The 21,188-nt window shown below is 62.0% G+C and overlaps 2 protein-coding genes across 15 annotated transcripts in view; one reads left to right on the plus strand and one right to left on the minus strand.

Annotated features, from left to right (window-relative positions):
• DCAF6 (DDB1 and CUL4 associated factor 6) overlaps window positions 1–4,469 on the plus strand; it is a 135,605-nt gene extending 131,136 nt beyond the window's left edge. For all 7 annotated transcript variants that reach the window (XM_044266882.1, XM_044266884.1, XM_044266883.1 and 4 more), the window contains one exon: window positions 4,006–4,469. In XM_044266882.1, the coding sequence (XP_044122817.1) occupies window positions 4,006–4,070 (65 nt within the window). In that variant the 3' untranslated portion in view covers window positions 4,071–4,469. The remainder of the gene's footprint in view (window positions 1–4,005) is intronic.
• A 4,200-nt stretch (window positions 4,470–8,669) lies between these two features.
• Window positions 8,670–21,188, minus strand: part of GPR161 (G protein-coupled receptor 161) — a 42,829-nt gene continuing 30,310 nt past the window's right edge. For 5 of the 8 annotated variants that reach the window (XM_044266893.1, XM_044266894.1, XM_044266892.1 and 2 more), the window contains 2 exons: window positions 18,774–19,498; window positions 11,528–13,542 (listed from right to left, as the gene is read on the minus strand). In XM_044266893.1, the coding sequence (XP_044122828.1) occupies window positions 12,509–13,542; window positions 18,774–19,498 (1,759 nt within the window). In that variant the 3' untranslated portion in view covers window positions 11,528–12,508. Of the gene's footprint in view, window positions 9,586–10,170; window positions 10,264–10,436; window positions 11,011–11,319; window positions 11,440–11,527; window positions 13,543–18,773; window positions 19,499–21,188 lie in introns of those variants that run through there. The other 3 variants (XR_006386605.1, XM_044266896.1, XM_044266897.1) reach the window with 3 other exon arrangements.

The raw sequence follows: 21,188 nt of genomic DNA on the forward strand, positions 1-21,188 counted from the left end.
TGTTCATAGTAACAGAAAAGATTGGTATCCGTTATAAACAAAATACATTTATCGAACAAAAGAGTATTTTTCTTTACTGATTTCATAAATTAAATTTCTAATACCTATAATGTATCAGGCACTATACTAGTCATTTCACAAATATTTCCTAATTAGCTCCAAACCTTTACAACGTTGGTTACTTGTAATAACTTGCCCCACATCACACAACTGGTGAATGGTAAAGCCTGAATGTGAAACTGGCTTCCAAGCCCTTTCTTCCCTTTGACCTTGGGAAGGTCACTTGTGGGAACACATTGAGGTCATGAGTGTGACGTGCAGGCCTCTGGGTGATCTGAGCTCACACCGCTGCTCAGGCTCCGTGCTCTCCATCCGCTCTGGCCCTCTTTGATTTGGGGACACAGCAAAGTCTTCTCTTCCTCAGGATCTTCATCGTCCCTCTCCCCCACCCTCACTTTTTGTGGGGGACACTCTGCCTATTCCTCCGGCCTTCGTTAGCCGTGAACCGGTTACACCGCTTCCTCCGAGAGAGGGAGGAGTGCAGACACAGTATGCCCAGCGGAGGAAGGGTAGGCAGCATTTTTCAAAGTCCTGGAGGAGAGAGTAGCGGAGCACATCTGAGGAAGTAAAAGAAGCCCGTGTGAGGTGGGAAGAAAACATGCAAATTGTTAATATTAACGACAGCCTGGAGAGAGTGGGAATTTTGCATGGGGTGTGAAGAGAAAAGGTCAGTAGCCTGAGAAAATATCTTCGCAGTAACTTGTGGGTTCCCGTATTAGTAAACTAATCACTGTAACACTTAAAATTCATCCTTTCAGATTTCAGATTTGAGGCAGCATTATCTAGAACAAGAAAAACATTTGCTGATTAGGATTCCTAAAACTCATGTGTTCTTGCAAAGAGCTTATCTGGCGAATGGCTCTTGTGGGGTTTTTTCTACAAATCCACTGCTCGCTCGTGGGTGCGGTGCGTCTCACGCAGGGGCTGATGTGCCCTGGGTTGGCAGCTAACAGGACTCCCCTCCCCCTTTGGTTTTAACACTGGATAAGTCTTAGAGCAGGAAGATTCCTTTCTTCCATTTCATTTTGCTGTCGGTCAAAAAGATAATTTCTAATTGGTTTAGTAAACTTAACTCGCTCTCTTTCTTATCTTACGTAAAAGGCTGGAGAGAAAAAGGCCCACGAGAGTTGCTTTTGTCGTTAAGATGTGCAGTTACTTGGTGAGCCGGTTGTCCAGGCCTGTCCTCTCCTTCCCTCCTGGGCTCCAGGATCCCAAGTCCGATCGTGTGTGCACGTTCGAGGGCAGTCAGGAGGGGACTGTGATGGCGCAGGCGCAGGCCAGCCGCGGTCCGGTCTGGCCCCTCCTCACTCCCAGGGAGGCCTTTTGGGGCAGCGCCTTCCCAGTGGAGCTGTCCCAGTGGAGCTGTGATTCTCCACGAAGGCGGCACGTCGGACCCCCTGGCGGGCTTCTTATGCTGCAGATACTTGGGTTCTACCCCCTGAAGATTTTCTCTCACTTTATTGAAATACGGCTTGAGCTTTTGCATTTTCCAAAAAGCAGGAGAAGTCGTCCTCAGGAATACGTCCCTGAAGACTGGAGTCTGAATGTGCGGTCTCTGTCCGTGAGGTGGGGCCCCCGATGTGGGACGAAGCAGATAGGGGGACGGACGCCGGTGGGCCAGTGGCTCTGGCCGGGAAACCACCCACCTGAGGCAGAACAAAGAGCTAGAAGTTCATCGACTCCACCGCCCAGGAGCAGGCACGAGGGGCAGAGGACAGGGGGTCTGCCCCAAGCCCGAGGGTGGGGGCCGTTTCTCAAGAGGGAAGGTGAGGGGCGCGGCTGCAGAGGGCGTTCTCCCGTGTTTGGCGCCTGGGCCTGGTTGTAAGTAGCCGCTGGTCCGCTAGGGCCCGGAGCTCCTCCGAGCTGGGTCTCTGCGTGGAGAAGCGGCTCTTGTTTTCCGTCTTCATGGAGGAGAAGGGTGTTGCTCAGGGCGCCTGGGTCCGTCGCTGCCAACCAGAGAGCTGTCGGCATCGAGCTGCTTTGCAGTTTCCTGCATCAGAGGTGCAGCACTTCCTGAACAAAAGATTTCATTTAATTTATTCTCAGAAGCCGGGTTTCGCCTCGGAGAGCGAGGGGTCTGCAGCAGCTGGTTGAGATTGGTTTGAGAGAAGAACAGTATCCCGCCTTCTTCCGCCTTCTGGAAGCCGCTGTCGGTCACTCCCTGACCGGTATTGGGCCCTCTTGGTCCTCACTGGTCTCCTCACGGCGTGCTCTGGACTCTGCAGAATCCCAGTCCTACCCTGAACTCCCGATTCGAAGGCAGGGACAGTTCTTGTTAACCCTCCGCTTCCCCATCTTCATTCACAGTGTGACAGAAGCTTGGGTGGGAGCCCTGCACACTCCTGCTTGCAGGGGGACAGGAAGAGGCTTGCGGAATTAGCCCGTCAGCGGCAGGACCCCGTTCGTGGGCATCTGGTCGAGCTGGTAGCAGCTTCGAGTTTTGTTCTCTCGTGCAAGTTTATCACACGAGGAAAGAGTGTCGTCGCTTTTACGCTGACATTCTTGGGTTAGCCCGTTGCTGATCAGCAGTCCCTCCACTGCACGCAGAGCCTGGTGACCTGTGAGGGTCTGTCCAAATCTTGGTTTTGTTCACTTACTTTGCAAATGTATCGAACACTTCGGTAATAATGAAAATAGCTAAAATTGGTATAACTCAGGTTGTAAATCATAGACACGTACATCATCTCCTTAGTTTGGCTTTGAAATGGGGTCAGCACAGAGGGTCTGGTCCAGTGAGTTGGGGCTTCTGTGGTGGCCTTGGTTCCGCACTGCTGCCTCCTCTGTATGCCCCGGTGCAACACAGCTTGTTAGTAAAACTCACGTTCACGTATTCCGAGAGCTGTCACTGCACCTCCTGTCCTAGGTGCTGAGATACAAGATAGAAAGGAAAAACTCGTACCCTCCCAGGAGCTCAGAAAGCCCTTGAAGTCTGGCGCGTACGAAGACACACAAACACGCCGGGCCTGCGGTTAGGGTGAGCGCCGCAGGGTAGACACGGCGAGCCTGGTGCGCAGAGGAAGGACTGATCGTTCCGCAGGCTGGGCGTCTGCCAAGTCGCAGGAACGGTTCACGAAGGGGGTAAAAGCTGCGTCGCGATGAGTGAGCCGGAGCATGGGGCGGGAGTCGCAGAGAGGAACGGCGAGTGCATCTGCCGAAAGCCGGAGAGACCGAGCGCTCGCTCACCGTCTGTGATTCTGTTGTCACTTGCGTAGTTAATCTGGATAAGCTCCTTGAAGCCAGAGATCACGTGTCCGTTTTGGCCACCGTTGTGTCCTTAGCACAACACCTGGAACGTAGCAGATACTTAATTTAAAAAATCTTTCTGTAGGGGCGCCTGGGTGGCTCAGTGGGTTAAGCCTCTGCCTTCAGCTCAGGTCATGATCCCAGGGTCCTGGGATCGAGTCCCGCGTCGGGCTCTCTGCTCAGCAGGGAGCATGCTTCCCCCTCTCTCTCTCTCTCTCTGCCTGCCTCTCTGCGTACTTGTGATCTCTGTCTGTCAAATAAATAAATAAAATGTTTTTTTAAAAAAATCTTTCTATAAACAGAAGTGCACAGATCTGTGAGAATGGTCCCCGGGCTCCCCCACAGCCTCCCCTCAGTCGGTCAGGTGGCACGATACACCTCCTGAGCCTCCTGAACTCCCAAGGAACACGGTTTAAAAACCACTGCTAAGAGACCATGACAGGTCTCAGTCCCTAGAGCTTTTCTTTCTAATTGTTAGAGGTTTAGAATGACGTGCAGAGTTCCCGCTCTGTTTCCCTTACTCTTTTTTCACTTGCTTTTAGTGGTGAAAAATCAGTCACCCACACACAGAAGCGGAGGGATTCTTACGTGGGGATGTGTTGACTGTATGCATTTTCATGAGTTTTAAATAAAAGGTATTGAAAGTTACTTTAGTTACAATGCTGAAAACACTTCTTTTTGTGCGTTTCGTGTGTTTTCCAGACCGGTTGGAGAGCGACAGGTCAGAAGGCTCTGGTCAGGAGAATGAGAACGAGGATGGAGAGTAACCAGCTCTGACTGGCGAGCACTGGGATGTTCTGAGATTTGTAGAAGACATTTATTATATTTTTTTCTTTACAGAGCTTTAGTGCAATTTTAAGGTTATGGTGTTTCAGAGTTTTTCCCCTTTTCGGGATAACCTAACATTGGTTTGGAATGATTGTGTGCATGGATTTGGGAGAGTGTGTCAAACAAAACTAGCAAAAATGTTTTTAAAACTTTTTGCCATGTGTGAGGAGTGCTAGAAAATGCGAAGTGCAATATTTTCCCTAACCTTCAGATAGGAGAGCTTGGATCAATGTGGAAGAGTAATTTTCATTATAGTGAAAATGTTGGTCAAATGAATTTCTACACTTGCCATTTGCATGTTTGTTGCTTTCTAATTAAAGAAGTTGGTTGTTTTAAGAGATCCTGAATTTGACTTTTTATTTCGTGCCTTACTACCTTCACCCACATTTTCCAGTCTTCTCGGTAACATAAGACTCTTTATTCTCGATTTGATAATCTTTCCTGTTTCGGCTTCCGTGAGATAGAATCACATAGCGGAGCTTTTTGTCGTTTCTCCTTCCAGAGCACATTATCTTCACTTCCAGCCCCGTCCGTCCCCATTAGTGGAGCCTCTCTCCCCAAAAAGAGGGTTCGGCTTCCGGCAGCAAGCACAGAGCATCACAGCTGGCTCCCGGGACACGCCGGCGCACGCTCGCGTGGAAAGCTCTGGCTTCTGCTCTTCCTCTAACTTCTGAATTTCAGCTGAAAGCTGTTGACCGTCCCGTCCCGTCTCAACCATCCCGGGTCCTCCTTGACTTGAGTGTCCAACTCCGCCCGACTTAGGCTGCCTCCACCCAGGTCTGAAACACTCCTGCAGACTCAGCCCTGCGGTCGTCCTCCCTCCCCTCCCCCAGGCTGCCGCCGGGCGTGGATAGGACTCCAGTGGCTGGCTCAGTCAGTACAGCATGCGACTCCTAATCTTGGGGTTGTGAGTTTGTGCCCCATGTTCCATGTAGAGATTACTTGAAAATCTTTAAAAAAAATAGAGTGCCCGGGTGGCTCAGTGAGCTAAGCCTCTGCCTTCAGCTCAGGTCATGATCTCAGAGTCCTGGGATCCAGCCCTGCATTGGGGGGGGGGGGTCCTCTGCTCAGCAGGGAGCCTGCTTCTCCCTCTCCCCCCTGCTTAGGCTCTCTCTCTCTCTCAAATCTTTAAAAAATAAATAAAAAAAAATAAGAGTGTTCTGTATTTCTGGGAACAGCCCTCCCTGAATCTGGCTGTCTCAGAGGCATTCGTGGACAGCACGAGGAGGGGTGTGTGGTGCGAGCATCACCCCTCCCGCTTCTACAGCTCCTGCCTGCTCTGTGGCCTGCTCTCTCGAGGGAGGCCGCGCTCCAGGACATGGAGGCACACGGTGGGCCGAGGGGGACACACTCAGAGTCCACAGTCCAAGTACAGATCCACAACTTCCACAGCTATACGTGCACCAAAACAGATATTTAATCAGATATAACAAATCTATTCTAAATATGCTTCTACTCATTTATAAATACTGTGACTTATAATACTAAATATTTTTTATCTTTTAAAAAAAACTATCCAAAAACTTCAAGTGAAATATATTTCAGGATTAGCTTGCTTTAGTTTTGCTTTGATGGTTTTTAACAACTTCTGTATCTAGAGGCCCAGTATCAGAACACGGCCCAGAACCCCAACTCCTAGCGCACCCACACCCGAGCGGGGGGCCTGCTTCCCTGGTACTCGCCTGCCCAGGATCCCTGGGGTCCGCCCGGGGCTGTGTTTTCATCTGGGCGGGGCTGAGCTGTCGGTGCCTTAGGACATTCCAAAATGGTGGTGTGGAAAAGAAAACCAGAAATGGCTTCTAATTCCCAAGCTATTAATATTCAGGAAAATTCTGAGGGAAAGGAACACAGACAGCTCTTTGTATTACATTCTAAAAATAATATTGAGCAAAACTGCATTCTTGGTAATCCTACCAAATTTAAGTTTGTGCTTTGGAACCTTCCAAACAAATCCAGTCGCCGACCTTGGGTTGCAGTTTTTAGGTCTGGCCAGCCGATATTCAGGCTCCCAAGCTCTCACCTGCTAAGCCCAGCCTGCCCGTAGTGATGATGACTCAAACGTCCCTCCTCCCTCTTCTCTCCTCTGCACAGTCACATGGCCAAGACCTGGCACTTGACCCAGACTCTGGTTCATGTACTTTGGGAGGTCAGACAGGCCCTAGGCTTTCCTAGGCCTCCCTGGATTCTGTGTCCCGCTCCCTAGCCCGGAAGGGGTCAGACTCTGTCCCCTCCTATAGCCACGTATGACCATTTCCCTTTGCTTCGGGGTGAACTGGGATGTCCCTTCCGTCTCGTGGGATTGACCTGGGGTTCTGCACACACTGTGGGTCCCAGCATGGATTCCCCTCCCCTGTGTGGCCTCTTGCCACGGGGGCTTGGAGGATCACGGACTCCGAGAGCCGAGACCCACGGCCAAGCAGGCTGTAAGGGAGGTCAAGGCCGAGCTCGTGGCCTGGTTTGGGACCACAGCGGCCCTGGGGTGGGGAGGGACCGTCCTCGGCCGCCGCTAACAGGAGAGCTCGCGGCTCCTTCAGCCTCTTAGTTCCAAACGCGGCGTCCCCGGCCCCGGCCCTGCGCGGAGGCTCCAGGCTGACCCTCCGCACCCGCGGCCCCTGCAGGGACGCGTCTCCCAGGGCCTCCCGCGGGGTGGGGCGCGCCCGGAAGCCCTGACCCGCGCTGTCCCGCGCGCACCCCGCACAGCCGCCCCGAGCGGGCTGGGGAAGGCGGCGCCCCTCGACCCCCGTCCCCGTCCCCGTCCCCCCGCGGGTCTCGCAGGAAGCGAGCTGCCGCCCTGGCCGGGGAGGGGGCGAGGCGCGCGCCCCCCGAGCCCCGCACCGGGCATCCGGGACGCGGCCCAGGGACCCCGTCCAGTGGCAACTTCCAGGACAGGGACAGGGACGGGCACCAGCGCTCGACCAGGTCCCGCCCTGACCGGGACCCGCAGCACCGAGGCCCTCGGCGACCGCGCGGCCCCGAGTCCCCAGGACGGGCCGCCCAGCGCAGCGCGGAAAGCCGCGGGCCGGGCTCAGGGGGCGCCGGCGGCAGGGGTCCCCGAAGAGGCCCGGGGGACGTGAGGAAGGGTCCTCCGCGCCCCGCACGCGCTCCCGCTGGCTCCGGCCGGGCAGGGCGGGAGGGTCTCCGAGCGGCGCAGCGCGGGCAGCCCCGGGTCCCTCTGCCCGCCGGGAACCTGCCTCCGTCCGGGACGCGGAAGACGCGCCGCGCTGCGGGCCGGGCCTCCCCGGGGGCCACAGGCCGGGGCTGCCGAGCGGCTGCCCGCGCCCCCGGGGCGTCTGCACGGGCCGGGGGCGCGCGGTCCCACCGCCCGACGGAAAACCGGGGACGGCCGGGAATCCCTCTGCGCAGCCTGGGGCTCCCGGACGGCTCGGACGAAACCCTGGTGGGTCCCCGCTGGCGTGGGATCTGCCCGCCAGCCGGGGCCGGGGGTCTCCAGCCTCTTACCCCGGAGCCCAGCCTGTGCGGTCCAGGGGCGCCCCCTGCACCCCGGGGCCAGGCCGACGTGCTGCCCTCGAGGCCGGCGCGCAAGCCCCGGGGCCGCCCCAGCCCAGAGAGCGAGGCCACGCGGCACGACCCGGCTGCGCACGGACGTGTCCCTTCCCCGGCAAGTGCAGGGGAAATGCGCGCAGAAAACGCAAGATGCCCTCAGAGTCGGGACCGCACCCGGCGGAGCGGAGTTTGACCTGCACGTGTCGGAAGAGCCCACGGGGCAACCGCCTCTGCTCCCCCGAGAAGCCACCGCCCCCACCCCCCAACCTAGGCCAGCACCGGCACCGCCCGGGAGCCCCGCTGACGGGCCTGGTCCCCACGAAGGCCACAAGCCACACGCCGCGGGAAGGGCCTTCAGCCAACAGCTGGCCACCGGCTTCTGGCAAAAGGACACCGTGTCCCGGGAGCCAGCGAGGCCCCAGGAACACCGTGTAAGGGAACGAGCTTTGGGGAGGAGCCGCCTCTGGGACCCGCCGCTGCTGACTGTCTGTCCCTGGGTCACCGGGGGAGGCCGGACACGGGAGCCCCTGACCCTGCTGCCCCCTGCCCAGCTGCAGTCCCTCCTCACAGGGACGACCGGCAAGCTCTCCCCGCACAGCTCACACCCCTGCAGCTTCTGCATCCGGGCTGGGGGCTGGGGTCGGCCTCCAGGGAGGCCCCTGCTTGGCTCTGGTCGCAGGGGCCCGTCAGACAGCATCAGCACTGCGCCTGCGGTGGTCAGAGGGTCCCCCCGCCCCCTAGATTCAGAGAACAGCAAAGATCACAGTGGGATGCGATCCCGGACACCCTCTATCCCACCTCCAGCCCCTCACCCTGCTCTCTGCGCGGCTCTGAGAGGGGACACACAGTCCAGTCCGGAAGGGCCCAAGTGGCGAGCCTCTCTCCCACCCCTTCCTGCCCCAGGCTGCTCTGGGACTGGGGCCCCAGTGGGCGCTCAGGTCGCGCACACAACCCAGCAGATGAGGCTACCCTGCGTGGACGCGCTTCTTCCCAGGAGGATCGCAGCCTCCGGCCGCCGGGGGAAGATCGGGGTATCCGAACCAAACGGACTGCTTTTTATTCTGGAAATGAAACCTCTCACCCCTTCCCCATCTCTTACAGTGGTTGCTTCCTTCTTTTAAACAGCAAAGCATCAGTCAACAGGGAAGCGGGCAGGACAGCCCCGCCCCTCCAACAGCCCCAGGGCCGGAGCCACCCCCCAGCGCCAGCGGACGGCTCCCGCTGACTGCAAGGTCCCCACCAGGACGGAGGCGTGCGGAGCCCACAGGAGGGACTCTGCTCCGGGTTCTGTGCGGAGCGGTCGGCAGAGCCTGCATCGGCCGCGCGGAGGCCCACGGGACCTTCCTGCTTTGTTGGGGACACCTGCTGTCCCCCACAACACACCTCAATGGGCTGCCCTCCCGAGACCTCGGGGAGTGCCCCACGCAACTCCCAGGTCCCAAAGAGGCGGTAACCCATGTGGTGGTTTCCTTCCAAGCCAGGGTCCCCGCTCCCCCTTCTACACCCCCCAAAAGTCATGGCTACACCTCCGCTGCTGGCCTCTGTGCCTCCGAGGCCTCCGGTCCCATGGCCACAACCCACCCGAGCCGGCGTGCTGCCTCACGAGACCCTGTGCTCAGTGTTTTCCTGGTGGCGGCCCCTAGATGTCCTTCCCCAGGCGCCCCCCTGTGGGACCGTCCCTGAGGCCCTCATGTCCGTCCTGCGGCTAAGATGCTTCCTCGATGCTCCGCAGCTGCAGCTGCCGGCCCGCAGGCGTCCTGCTGCCCCGGCGGCCCCCGAAGCCGGCCCCGGGGACAGTCCGGGCCGTGGCCAGGACCCTGGGCAACGCCTCCTCCCCGAACAGCTTGACTTTGGCTTCGGCCTCTATGGCTTCGGCCAAGCTGGCCGCGTAACTGTCCAGGGACTGGTGCAGTGCGGCTCCCACGTGAAGAACGGGACTCCTGGCAGCGTCTAAGGGAGAAGCAGAGAGGTTACCGAGGGCCGCGACCACTGGCTGCGGGGAACGGGCCCATGGACGCTTCACTGCCGCGGCAGGCGGCGACGCAAACCGAGGGCGTGGGTTTTGTGGCCAGACCCCGAGGCTCAAAACCTTGGCGTCCCATTTCCTCCCTGGGGAGGCGTGGAGCTTCCCCGACCTGCCTCCTCGGGGCAGAGGGAGGTCTCGGTGCCCCTCTTCCCAGGGTCCCGTAACCACGACCATGAAGTGAAGCTGCCTGGCCCACAAGGGCCTGACGAATACTTCCCAGTAATGACAGTCACAATTCCACACCTTCGCCAGGATTCCCTGGTATCAGCGCCCCAGAACCATGTAACGTCCACGCGGCCTCTCTCCTGGCCACGGGCTCACACCGGCCAGACCCTCCGGGCCGGAAGTGACATCAAGATCCGCAGGCCCCACCCAGGATCAGGCCTCGAACAACCCACACCAACAGAGAGAGAGAATCTTCACCCTCAACCTCACACCCACTGCGTTATTACTGCCCGGGCCGCCCATCTCTCCCCTGGCATTTGGCGGGGAAACAGTTCCTCTCCTACCCCTCAGCCTCCTGGAGCAGGGGCGACGGCCGCCTCACGTGAGGCACACTCCCCCGTCGTCCGTTTCCGGCAACCCGCAGCCAGCCTTGGGCGCTGCTCCACACGCACGAAGAAGGAAGAAGGGAGGGACGCATGGCCTCCCCCTCCCCCCCCACCTGTGCCCCACCCTAGCTGCAGACAGGCTGCCCTCACAACTGTCATCCCCACTGAGCCAGCCTGATGCGGCTGACTGGTGCGCCGGGCAGACCAGGGAGGGATTCACTCACTTTTTATTTCCGGGGGTGACGCGTGACAGAGCCCACGAGGTTGCAGGCCAGACTCTGTCCCCGCGTCCACTTTGTCTCTCTGACCTCAGTGACTGTCCCTCAACTCGGCTGGAGTCGGGAGGAGAGAGGGGACCCACGGCCAGCCTAGAGCTTGGACAGGGCCCTGCTTCCCTGTCCCGGTGGGCATTGCCACGTCCCTGACTCCGCCCCTTCCACCCCCGGGGTGCCGGTGGCTGTGACTGTGCTGGTGGCAGTGCTCAGGGGCCGGGATTCAGAGCAGAGAGAACCCTCCGTCTGCGGACGCGCTGCGTGGCCCCCGTCCCTCTACTGATCAGCGCGTCCGGGGCGACAAGGTGCTGAGGCTAGAGTCAGGACAGCCGGGTGACAAGCGTGGGCGCTGTAGCGGAGCTCCTTCCTCCCCTGGAACTCACGTGCCCTCCTCGACGCCAGGGGCAGCACACGGCCAAGGCGGCACCCTCAACTGAGGCAGGAACACTGGGGGGGGGGGCACTGCTTCCACTTCCCGAGAGGCAGCAGAGGCTCAGAGCAGACAAGTTCGGCTGCCTGCCCGCGCCTCACCCAGACACGAGAGAAACCGTGGAAGGTTCAGAAGCTTTTACCCAATCTGGCAGCTTCCGAGGGAGATGGGAATCAGGAGGGGGGTGGGGGTGTGCACCTAGAGGTCAACAGCAACCGCCCCCCAAGCCTGGATGCCGCCCACTCCGACCGCAGGGGCCCTGAGGCCCAGGGAGCCAGGCAGGGTGGGCGGTGGGCAGGGCGGCGAGGCCTGGGACGCTGGGGACGGGAGCCCGGCTGAGCCGAGGAGCTTGCCCGGATCCTCGCCCCTGTCCAGGCGGTCCTGAAGCAGCCGCCGCAGACCAACCTTTAACTTGTTCCACTTCGTCCTCAAAGGTCACGGAGCTCCTTCTCTTGGGGGGGCAGGTGCAGCGGGAGGGAGGGCTGTCCTCGGACGTGCAGTCCTCCAGCAGCATCACGTCTGTGCCTAGAACCAAGGCTGGGCTGTGCGCACGGGACTGGCGAAGTGGGGCCCTCCCCCCACCCTCCCCGCACCCCTGCACCCCCTCCCCGCGGGTTCAGTCCCGCCAACAGCCGCGTCTCCCGCCTGCACCGTCTGCCCAAGACACACGGGTGCCGCCCCTCATTTCAGGGGCCGCGGCGGACGTGAGGAGCACGGCGTGCTACCCAGAGACACAGGTGACATTCGACAGGTGACTCGGGGCACTGAGCCAGGCCTGGGACTGGGGGGGCAGGGCCCTATGACAGGGAGCTTTGTGTCTGGATTTCCATCGTTGTGAAAAATACGCTGTGCTAAATAAACATTTAAAACTTGAAAATGTAGAGTTCTTTGGAGATCAAAAAAGAACTGAAAAATAAACCCCTCAAAAAAGTGGGGAAACAAAGGCAGAGAGGCAGGGGGTCCTACAGAGAGAGCTGGCAGAGCAGGGGTGTGGGGGTTCCGGGCTGAGAGGGGACCCGGCGCAACACGGGGGCGAATGTTGGGACCAGCCTCGTGCCTTCCGGCCTGCAGCCCTTCACGGCCCCGCGCCCCGGAGCGAGGAAGACGGGGCAGCGTGGGCGCCTCCTGCTGCGCCGGGGTCAGGGCAGGCTGCAAAGGCGGCACCACGCGGCCTGCGGGAAGGACGCTTCTCGGGCCGGCCTCCGCCCGCGGTCAGCCCGCCGGGTCACGCTCCACAGGGCCCCGGGGGCTGCGCAGGCGACCGAATCCCTCGGAGCCTCCAGGCCCCTCACAGAGCCGGTGAGGACGCGGGGACGCGTGTGGCACAGCGCTAGGTGCCCAGCGGTGCTCCGTCGGTCCGGTCATTCCTGACGAGGCGCAGCCGGCGAGGGGTCGGGCTCACACTCCCGCACGCCGGCTGCGGGTGACCCACGGGCCGCGCTCCTTCTCCAGGCGTTGAGGCCGACCCCTTCCTCCTCCTGCCTGGCCTCCTCCTCGTCCTCCACGGTGTCCCGCTCAGAGAAGCTGTTCTACGTCTCCTCCCCAAATACCCCGCAAAGGGCGGCGGCTTCCTCCGCTCCCCTCCCCCGCCAGTTCATGGTCTTCCCCTCAGGGCAGGAGCACGCGGCAACGACCCACCTCCCCAGCCCGCAGAAAGCTCCAGAAGGGCAGCTCGCCGCTCCACCTCTAGAAGCTGGCGCAGGGCCTGGCCAGACGAACATCTACTGCGCAAATGAACGTCCGTCCGCGGCTCACGGCCCCCGCGGGCTGCGGGCAACAGGAAGGAGCCTGGGAGGGACCCAGAGACTTTCCTTTCCTTCAGCTCCCGCGAGGGACTCAGAACCAGCGGGGCCTGTGGCCAGCGGCCGACCCACCGGCTGGCGGGCGACGGACGACGGGCAACAGACGTTCGCAGGGAACGTTCTGCCTCCGGAGCACCGTTGACGACAGGCGGCGTCTCCGTCTTGGCCCTCGGCCGGCCCCCGAGTTCCGCGGCACAGGCCGCGGCCAGGAGAAGCAGGTCAGGGCCGGGATGAGATTTCCGGAGCTCCCGGCGGCGGACACGGCGCCAACCGCCGGGACCATCAGCCCAGCGCACGGGCCCCGGGGTGGAGAGCGGAGGCCTCTGCTGCGAGGGACGCCCGCAGCCGGCAGGGACAGAGGCGCTCGGGCCACAGGATCCCTGGGGGGGGCGGGGGGGGTGACAAGGCCCTGTGACAGACGGAGGACTCTCCCGACTCACAAGCGGAGATGCTCCGGGGCAGAGAAGGAGAGGACACTCTTGCCCAAGAGAGCCCAGCTCGGAAAAGGCCCTTCGGACACAGACCGCCAGCAGCGGGACACGCGCCGGTCCGGCCGGCCGGCCGACACGGATGGGGACAGCTCCCGGTCCCCCGCACGTGAACCCTGCACACGTTCCCCTCCCCGGGGCCCTGTCAACAGCCCTGTGTGGGGGAGAACGGATCTCAAGTCCCCGTGTTACGGGGAAACCAAGGCACAGAACCCCGGCAGCGGGAGGCCTACCTGAGTCCTGGGAGCAGCTGAAGCCGGTGTCCCCCGTGCTGCTGCTGTTCCCGAGGGGCTGTCCGCCCACCATGAGCGCTGTGAGGTGGGGAGACAGGCCCAGGTCTGAAAGGGAAAGTCGGCACTGTCAGCACAGACCGGGCCCCGCTCGGGCGGCCACAGACCCTCCATCTTCGGTTGTCCCCGTCGGCCTCGCCGCTGCCTCCCCCGTCCTCTCTGTCCCTTGCAAACTGGGCTCTCCACCCTCCGCGGGATCGGAAGCCCCAGCTGCCCTTTCCCCTTGTTCCTGACCCGGGGGGTGGGGCGGTGGTGTCTGCACTGTGACAGGATTCCTTGGGCCCCCCGGGGAGGAAACTCTCACAACAACACATGGCCACAAGGCAGGGGGAGGGAAAATGGGGGGCAAATGGTCTTGGGAGGTGACCTCCCAGTTAAACGGGATGTGGGCGCACCGTGACCTCCTGAGATCCCGCCTGAATACTGGAAAGGAACTTTGAAGAGGTGCAAACCGCCCAGTGGGAGAGAATGTCCGTAAGCCAGAAGGTGGGGACGGGGTCACGACCCAGGGAGCGGGGCCCGGCGGCTGGGGAGGCCAGGGCGGAGGCGGGTCTCACCCAGGGCCCCCCAGAGCTCAGGAGCCAGAGGCCCAGCGGCGTCTGCAGCAGGTGCGGCTGCACAGAAAGTCTCTACGGGCGGCGGCCCCCCCACCCTCTCCCCAGCCCCGGCTCCGCTGTTCGGCCCCCCTTGCTGGCAGGAGGGGGAACCCGGAGGCCCGGCCTCAGAGACCCCGCCACGGCCGAGGCGACCCCGGACAAAGCACGGGCGCAGCGAGAGGCCACAGTTAACGCGGGCCGCCCCCCGCCCCTCGGCCTCCTGAGCACACGCGGGCCTGGCGCCGGCATGGAGCACGGCCGCTCACCGGACACCCGGGGACAGGGCCAGCTTGAGCGAGATGAAGGAACACGCAAGAAACAAAGAGACTGGATCTCAGAACGAACCACGGACGGAGCTTAGGAAGTAAAGAAAGGCTCTGCACGAGTCCCCGGGAAGTCGCGAGAACAATGACGGCGTGAGGGGTGGAGGCCACAGTGGCCACGGGGAGCCGGAGGAGCTCGCGGCGCGGACACCTGCGCACGCCCGTCCGGCTCAGCAGGAAGGCCCGGGCCGAAGGGGCCCCCGTTCTCTCGACCCGCACCGCGGCGCTTCGGAGGGCACGAGGGGACGCCGGCGGCTTTCTTCCTGCCCCGGAGCCGAGGGCGCATCGAGAAGGGCGGGCTTCTCTCCGAGTCACCCCCCGTGAACTTGGGGAGTCGGAGCGTGTTGGCGGGGAGGCCCGGGCCCAGAGAAGACCCCACACGCGCTCGGCCGGCCCCGTCCCGGGCTTCGGCCTCAGCATGGGACCGCGTGGTGGGGGGCCCGGCCTGGGGAGGAGCCCGTGGGGGGCCAGGCGCCGGCGACTGGGATGGCCCAGGCCGTGGCGGTTTGGGACACGTCTCTGAGCCTGGGTGAGAGCCAGCACGCGGCCCCGTCTCCAGCAGCCGGACGCGTCGTCCGAGCTAGACCGCCGTGGCTGGGCGGGAAGGTCTGGAAACGGCCCGGGCCTGTGTTCATCCAGCATTTACCACTCGACAGCGGGCGCTGTGACCCTGGTTTCGCGCACGGAACAATACCACGTCTGCTGGGTTGGGCCCAATCCAAGCCCTGTCACGGAATTAAAAGAAAAAAAAAAAAAAGGCACCAAGTTGACGGGCCCCGGGACCTGGTCAAGCCTGCGGTGAACCAGAGTCACTAGTGCCTTTAGGAGGCGGGAAGCGCCGCCGTGCGCTCTGGGCTGAATCGGGCACATGGAAGTCGCCGGAAGGCCTCCGGGCGGCACCAGGAACGACGGTGCAGAAGCGAAGGCCCCGCGGTGGCCTTGCGTCCCTCCGGCCCAGACCGTCCCGAGGGGCCTGCGGCAGGACCCGGCTCCTGGGTGTGTCCGCGGCTCCTCCCAGAGGGCGGCGGGACGGCTCTAACCCTGTTCCCGGAGCTCCAAGCGCAGGTGGCGTTCTGGGCGGCTGCCTTCGCTCCGCGACCAGGCTACCGTCCCAGCCTGGGGTGGGCCCTGGGCTTCCCGCCCTGCCTGCCGGGGAGGTCGGTGGTAGCCCGTGGGAGAGTTGCTGGAAGGACCGTTGGGCCTTTCCCCGGAAGGGCCCTGACAGCCCGCAGACGCCGTCAGCCGGGCCTCGCGGACCCCCTGTGAGCGCTCAGCTCCCTTTCCCGCACTAGAAGCCCGTCCAGCGCCAGGACTGGCCCACCCACCACGCGGTGGCACAGCCTGACAAGGTCAGGGGCCCCGAGATCCGCACTGCTCGGGGAAACGCGGAGTCTGTCAGTAAGCCCTCCCAGGCAGGTCTTCTGGTGGCTCCGACAGGGGGCACGAGCGAAAACCCAACCCCTTCCTTGCTCCTCTTCAGCCTGGGGCTAACACGGCGAGAAAACCCAGGCTCCCGGATGATGGTGGGTGCAGCTCCCGGGCCGGGAAGGCCCTCTGAGCACCGGTCCCTGCACTTTTCTACCCAAAAGCATCTGGCAAAACTGTTTTCCCTCTGCGGGGAACGGCCAGCCGCTGCCTCGGGACTCAGCAACCAAACCCAGCGGGAGTTTCGCGACCTCGGGCAGCACGCTCACAGCTTGCCCGGAAACCCTCAGCCAAAACTGAGGTCTGGCCTTGCGCTAGCTACCCCCGCTCCAGTCTTGGTCCTGTTCTTCTTCTTGCCCCATTCCTAGCTTCCATGGAATATAAAGCAGGTCCTACTTTTTGCCTGGAAGCCAAGTGATTCGACAAAGCAAGTCAATCAGAGAAACGGAACCAGACCCTGCATGCGGTCCTGGCTCACCAGACCTACTTGGAAACACGGACTGGCCAGGGGCAGAGGACGGCATCTCGGTGGTTAAAATCCTAGGGTACGGACAGAATCTTCTCCTCTGATAAAAAAAAAAAAAAAAAGTCCCTCTCTTGGGGCGCTTGGGGGGCTCAGTGGGTTAAGCCTCTGCCTTCGGCTCAGGTCAGGCTCTCAGGGTCCTGGGATCGAGCCCCGCATCGGGCTCTCTGCTTGGCCGGGACCCTGCTTCTCCCTCTCCCACTCCCCCTGCTTGTGCTCCTTCTCTCGCTGTGTCTCTGTCAAATGAATAAATAAAACCTTTAAAAAAATAAACACAGTGGAAACGTCTCTTTAGGGGAAAAAAGATCCCTCTCTTGATCTCCGGGTTGTGAGTTCAAGCCCCAAGCTGGACACCGAGCCGACTTTAAGAAAAAAGCAAAGATCAGATGGTCCCCGAGCTCCTTCCTCTCTCCATCAGCCCACGCGTGAATCGGCGATGCTGGTCTGTGGCTGCCTCGCGGGAAAGCTCTCCTACTGCACCAGCCCCGGACAGTCAGGACGGTTTTGAGCGGTTTCTTTCCACCCTCCTGAGCGGGAAGATGGGAAGACGCGGGACTTCTCCACACCGGGATCTGAACTAGCTGTTCCCAGCCGCCCTACGTGCCTTCAAAGCCTCTCTCCCAGCAGCCCGTCCAGGTGAAAACCTCCCTCGAACACGACCCAGAACATCTCTCTAACGACACAGTACTGACTGCTGGAGGCAGAACATGCTAAAAGTCCCGGGTGAAGGCTGAGGGAGAGAGAGGACCCTCGCACAACCAGATACCCCCGTACGGGCTGAGTGTGTCTCCCCGGAATTCGTAGGCCCGAACCCCCGGCGGGACGGCATCTGGGAGCAGGGCCCCTGGAAGGTAACGAGGAGTCGACGAGGTCATGAGGGTCAAACCACGCGGCTTGCTCCGTCCTGTCTCCCCACCTGCCCGCTGCGAGCCGCAGCAGGGGGACAGCTGGGAGGAGCTGAGCGGAGCGCAGCCAGCGGCACCGTGACCTGACCGAGAGCCGTCCGCGCCCGCACCCCGAGCCTAGACAGGGAGCATCGAGGCATCGCGGACTGGTAAGAAGACACAGGGGCCCCTGACGTGACGGTTGGGTCGGCGGCTCCGGGAATGCGGGAGAAACAACAGGAATGACCGCCGGGCCGCCCTCTTCCAGGCCCCCGGCCTTTCCTAACCCTGACCCTCCCACCATAAGGGTGTGCGCCCAGGTCACGTCTCCACAAGCAGCCGGACACCTGTGCAAGAAACCGGCACATCAGGGCTCCCCAACCTCCACTCCTGAATACGGTTCCGTACAGGCTGTGAACCTACGCCCGGTCGTAACCCAGATGAAGGACCCACTCGACCGACTCCTCGGGGTCACGGAGCCTCGCCCGAGGGCGCCTTTCACGAATCTTGCCTTGTGCCCACTCAGCTGCTGTCGTGTGTCTCGCCTGTGAAACCGACCGTGACCACGACGGGAGCGCGGCCCCCAGAGGCCCGCCCGCCCCGAGCACACGACCTCACGCCGACCCCGAGAACGCGCGGCGAAACGTCGCGCAGGCCCGTCCCCGAAATCCCCGGCCGGTGCCCCGCGGGGCGTCACGGAAGCCGAGGGAAGCACGAAGACCCTCAAGGCCTGAGCCAGACAAAGAGAGCCGGGACAGGCGTGGGAACGGGGCCCGGCACAGACGAGGGCCGGGCACGGGGCCGCGGGAACCCGAGCGGACGGTCTAGTCAACGTGCTGCGGCGAGACGGGCGTCTCCGCTTCGGCACCCGCTGGCTCGGCCAGACGCGAACACCGGGAGAGGCAGGTGGCTGTGACGCTCCGTGCCCACTTCCCGGCGCCTCTCCAAGTCTGAAATTAGTCCAAAATAAAAAAGGGTTAAAAAAATCGATCTCTCTAGAGTCATTGCTCTGGGTCTCCCCACAGGCCGAAGGCCCGTCTCCAGAAACTGCTCCCACGTCAGTCACCAGAGGGAGGCGCCGCTTCACACGCGGGGGACGGTGACATTTCAGCGAGGGGCAGGGGCCCCGGTTCGGGAGTTGCCAGCGACACTAAGGAACAGCCCGGGAGGGGTGTGCTCGGGCTGGGGGGCCGAGGCTGGCGGGAGCGCCCGCGAGCGGGAAGAGCTTCACGGGACGCCGGGAACGCGGGAGGGAAGCGCGGGCCAGGAGCACGGGCGGCCGGCCCTACGGTCAGGTGTCGGTCGAAAGGCGGCCAGCAAGCCGGGGCCGGCCTGACAGAAAACACCCATCTGAGCCCTGGTGTCCCCTGCCTTGAGCTGCGGAGCTTGCGGAAGGGACCCAGGAAAGACGCGGGACGCTCCGCAACGTTCCTTCCCCGAAGGACACCTGGGCTTGGAGGCCCAGAGCTCACCCACAGGCTACGCCGGCCTGAGGGGGCCTCCTGGTCCCGGCACGTTCCCCCGTCACCTGTGATCCTGTTGGAGATGCTGAAGAGCCGGGACGTCCTCTGCCGCTGCACGAACGGCTCCCGGTAGTACCGATCCCCAAAGCACATGCCCAGCAGCTCCTTGCGGACCGTCTTGTTCCAGAGCCCGTAGATCAGGGGGTGGCAGACGGCGCTGGTGAAGGACAGCCACGTGGCCCAGGTCTCCAGGGCCGGGGAGACGGAGTTCTTCCCCCAGAGGGCCTCGGAGGTGATGACAAGCATGTAGGGGCCCCAGGTGACGGAGAAGGCCCCGAGGACCACCAGGATGGTGAGGAGGGCTTTGCACTGGTTGGCCGAGTAGACCACGCCCTGCAGGGCGGTCCTCCTGCTGCCGGACGAGGAGGTGGAGGTGCTGGAGTTCTTCCTCCCGTCCCGCTGGGCGTCCTCCCCCGCCAGGACCACCGTGCCACAGTGCACCTTGCGCGCCTTGACCCTGGCCACCCGGAAGATGAAGCCGTAGCACAGCAGCATGACCAGAAAGGGGAACAGGGCGCACCAGATCTGCCAGAAGGCCGTGTAGCCGGGCTCCCGGTGCCACGCGGCCACACACATCCACTTGAACTCGTCGAACTCCACGGACGACCAGCCCAACAGAGGCGGCAGGCAGCCCACGAGGGAGTGAAGCCAGATGTAGACCAGAGCCATCACAGCCCGGTTCCCCGTGATCTTCATGGGGTACGCCATGGGGTACAGGACAGCGTAGTAGCTGGAGGAAGGGAGACGAGAGAGAGGAGTCAGAGGGGAAAGGACCGCAGAATGGCCCCAGGCTCTCCAACGTGGGGAGCTTGGATGAATTTCCCCACGCGGTCCAGCCACGGCGAAGGCTCCCGAAACAGCTCCTTCCCCCATCTTGTCCCTGACATGGCACAGACGGGGCCAGGTTACACAGCTTTGTGCGAACCTTCTTCCTCCCGGGGCTGGGTGCCAGGGTGAACCCAGAGCTCAGGCAGTCCTGTTCCCAGAGCCCGGTCAGAGCAGGAGCTGGGGGAGTTCTGCGGGACCCGGCCGGATCACCGCGTGGCGGGCATGCATCCCCTGAGTCCCGTGTTCAGAGGGTCATTAAACACCAGAATAGCGTGGGCGCCTGCGTGGCTCAGTCATTTAAGCGTCTGCCTTCAGATCAAGTCATGATCTCAGGGTCCTGGGATCAAGCCCCGCATCGGGCTCCCTGCTCAGCAGAGAGTCTGCTTCCCCCTCTCTCTCTGCCTGCCGCTCCCCCTGCTTGTGCTCTCTGTCTCTCTCCCTCTCTTAAAAAAAAAAACAATAATATCAAAGGACCATGGAGTTGATTCACCCGACGACCATTCGCCGAGGGCTGGCTGTGCAGAACAGTGACGTCACCGAAAGGCAGTGAGGAGAGGCGGAGGGAGAGGACAGCAGCAGCAGGAGCATCCGGGAGGCTGAGGGCCGCACACCAGCCTCACAACAGCTGCCCGGAGCGGCGACTGTCACTGTCCTCGCCGTACAGATGAGCCCACCACAGCAGAGGAAGAACCCGCAGCCTGCCCAAGACAAGGGGCAGAAACAAGTCCCATGGCACAGCCTTGCACCGGAAAGGATGAGCGGATGTAGACCGCGGGGTCGGAAGCGAGCGAGCCCCCCTTCCCACCCAGACATTTTATCCAGAGGAAATGCTGTTTAATGACTAACAGGGTTGCCCCACGAGGGCAGCATGTGCGAAAGAAGGGGTGTCCGTGCAGACGCCGCCTGTACAGTCAGGATGTGAGGAAACGCCTGTGGTCATGAGCGTCACACCCTCCCGTGAGGCCCCCTCCCCATGGGCACCGTCCTGAGTCACCCCTGAGCACCAGCAGCTCAGGGACAGGGCCACGGCCTGAACAGCCCCCCGCCATGCCTCTCCCGGGGCTCCCCCCACTGCACCCTTGCGAACCACCGTCCCACCCGAGGAGAGCCTGGGACGGCTGACGTCGGGCACAAGCTCGGGCTGAGACGGGGTGTGGGCAGACCGCGGTCCTGACTGTGGGCCTGAGGCACATCGCTCGGGCCCGGCATGGATTACGGCTCCACTGCGCACAGCCTGGGCTGAAGCCGTCACAAACTCATCCCTGGGTCTGCACCTTGCAACGTCCATACGGCCCAAGGAAGGAGGGCGCCTTCGGAGCTGGAACGCCTGGGCGCGGACGGTGACTGCCTGTCTGTTCGGGGCTCTGCCGTCTACGAGCTGTGTGACCTCGGGGGGCTGATTCAGCCTCTCAGGGTTTCCGTTCTCAAACATGGGAACCGCAGGAGCCCTGCCACAAGTCTGCTCCGAGGACTCAGCGGGCTGGACAGAGGGAAAGGCCCGGAGCGTGCCTGCTCCTAACACGGCAGAGGGGCCAGCGCCTGGCCTCCCCCATCCACCGACCTTTCCCCATTCCTTCCTGAAAACGAGAGCC

The sequence above is a fragment of the Neovison vison genome, chromosome 10 (genome assembly GCF_020171115.1).
Source record: "Neovison vison isolate M4711 chromosome 10, ASM_NN_V1, whole genome shotgun sequence".
NCBI classification, from domain to species: Eukaryota; Metazoa; Chordata; class Mammalia; order Carnivora; family Mustelidae; genus Neogale; species Neogale vison.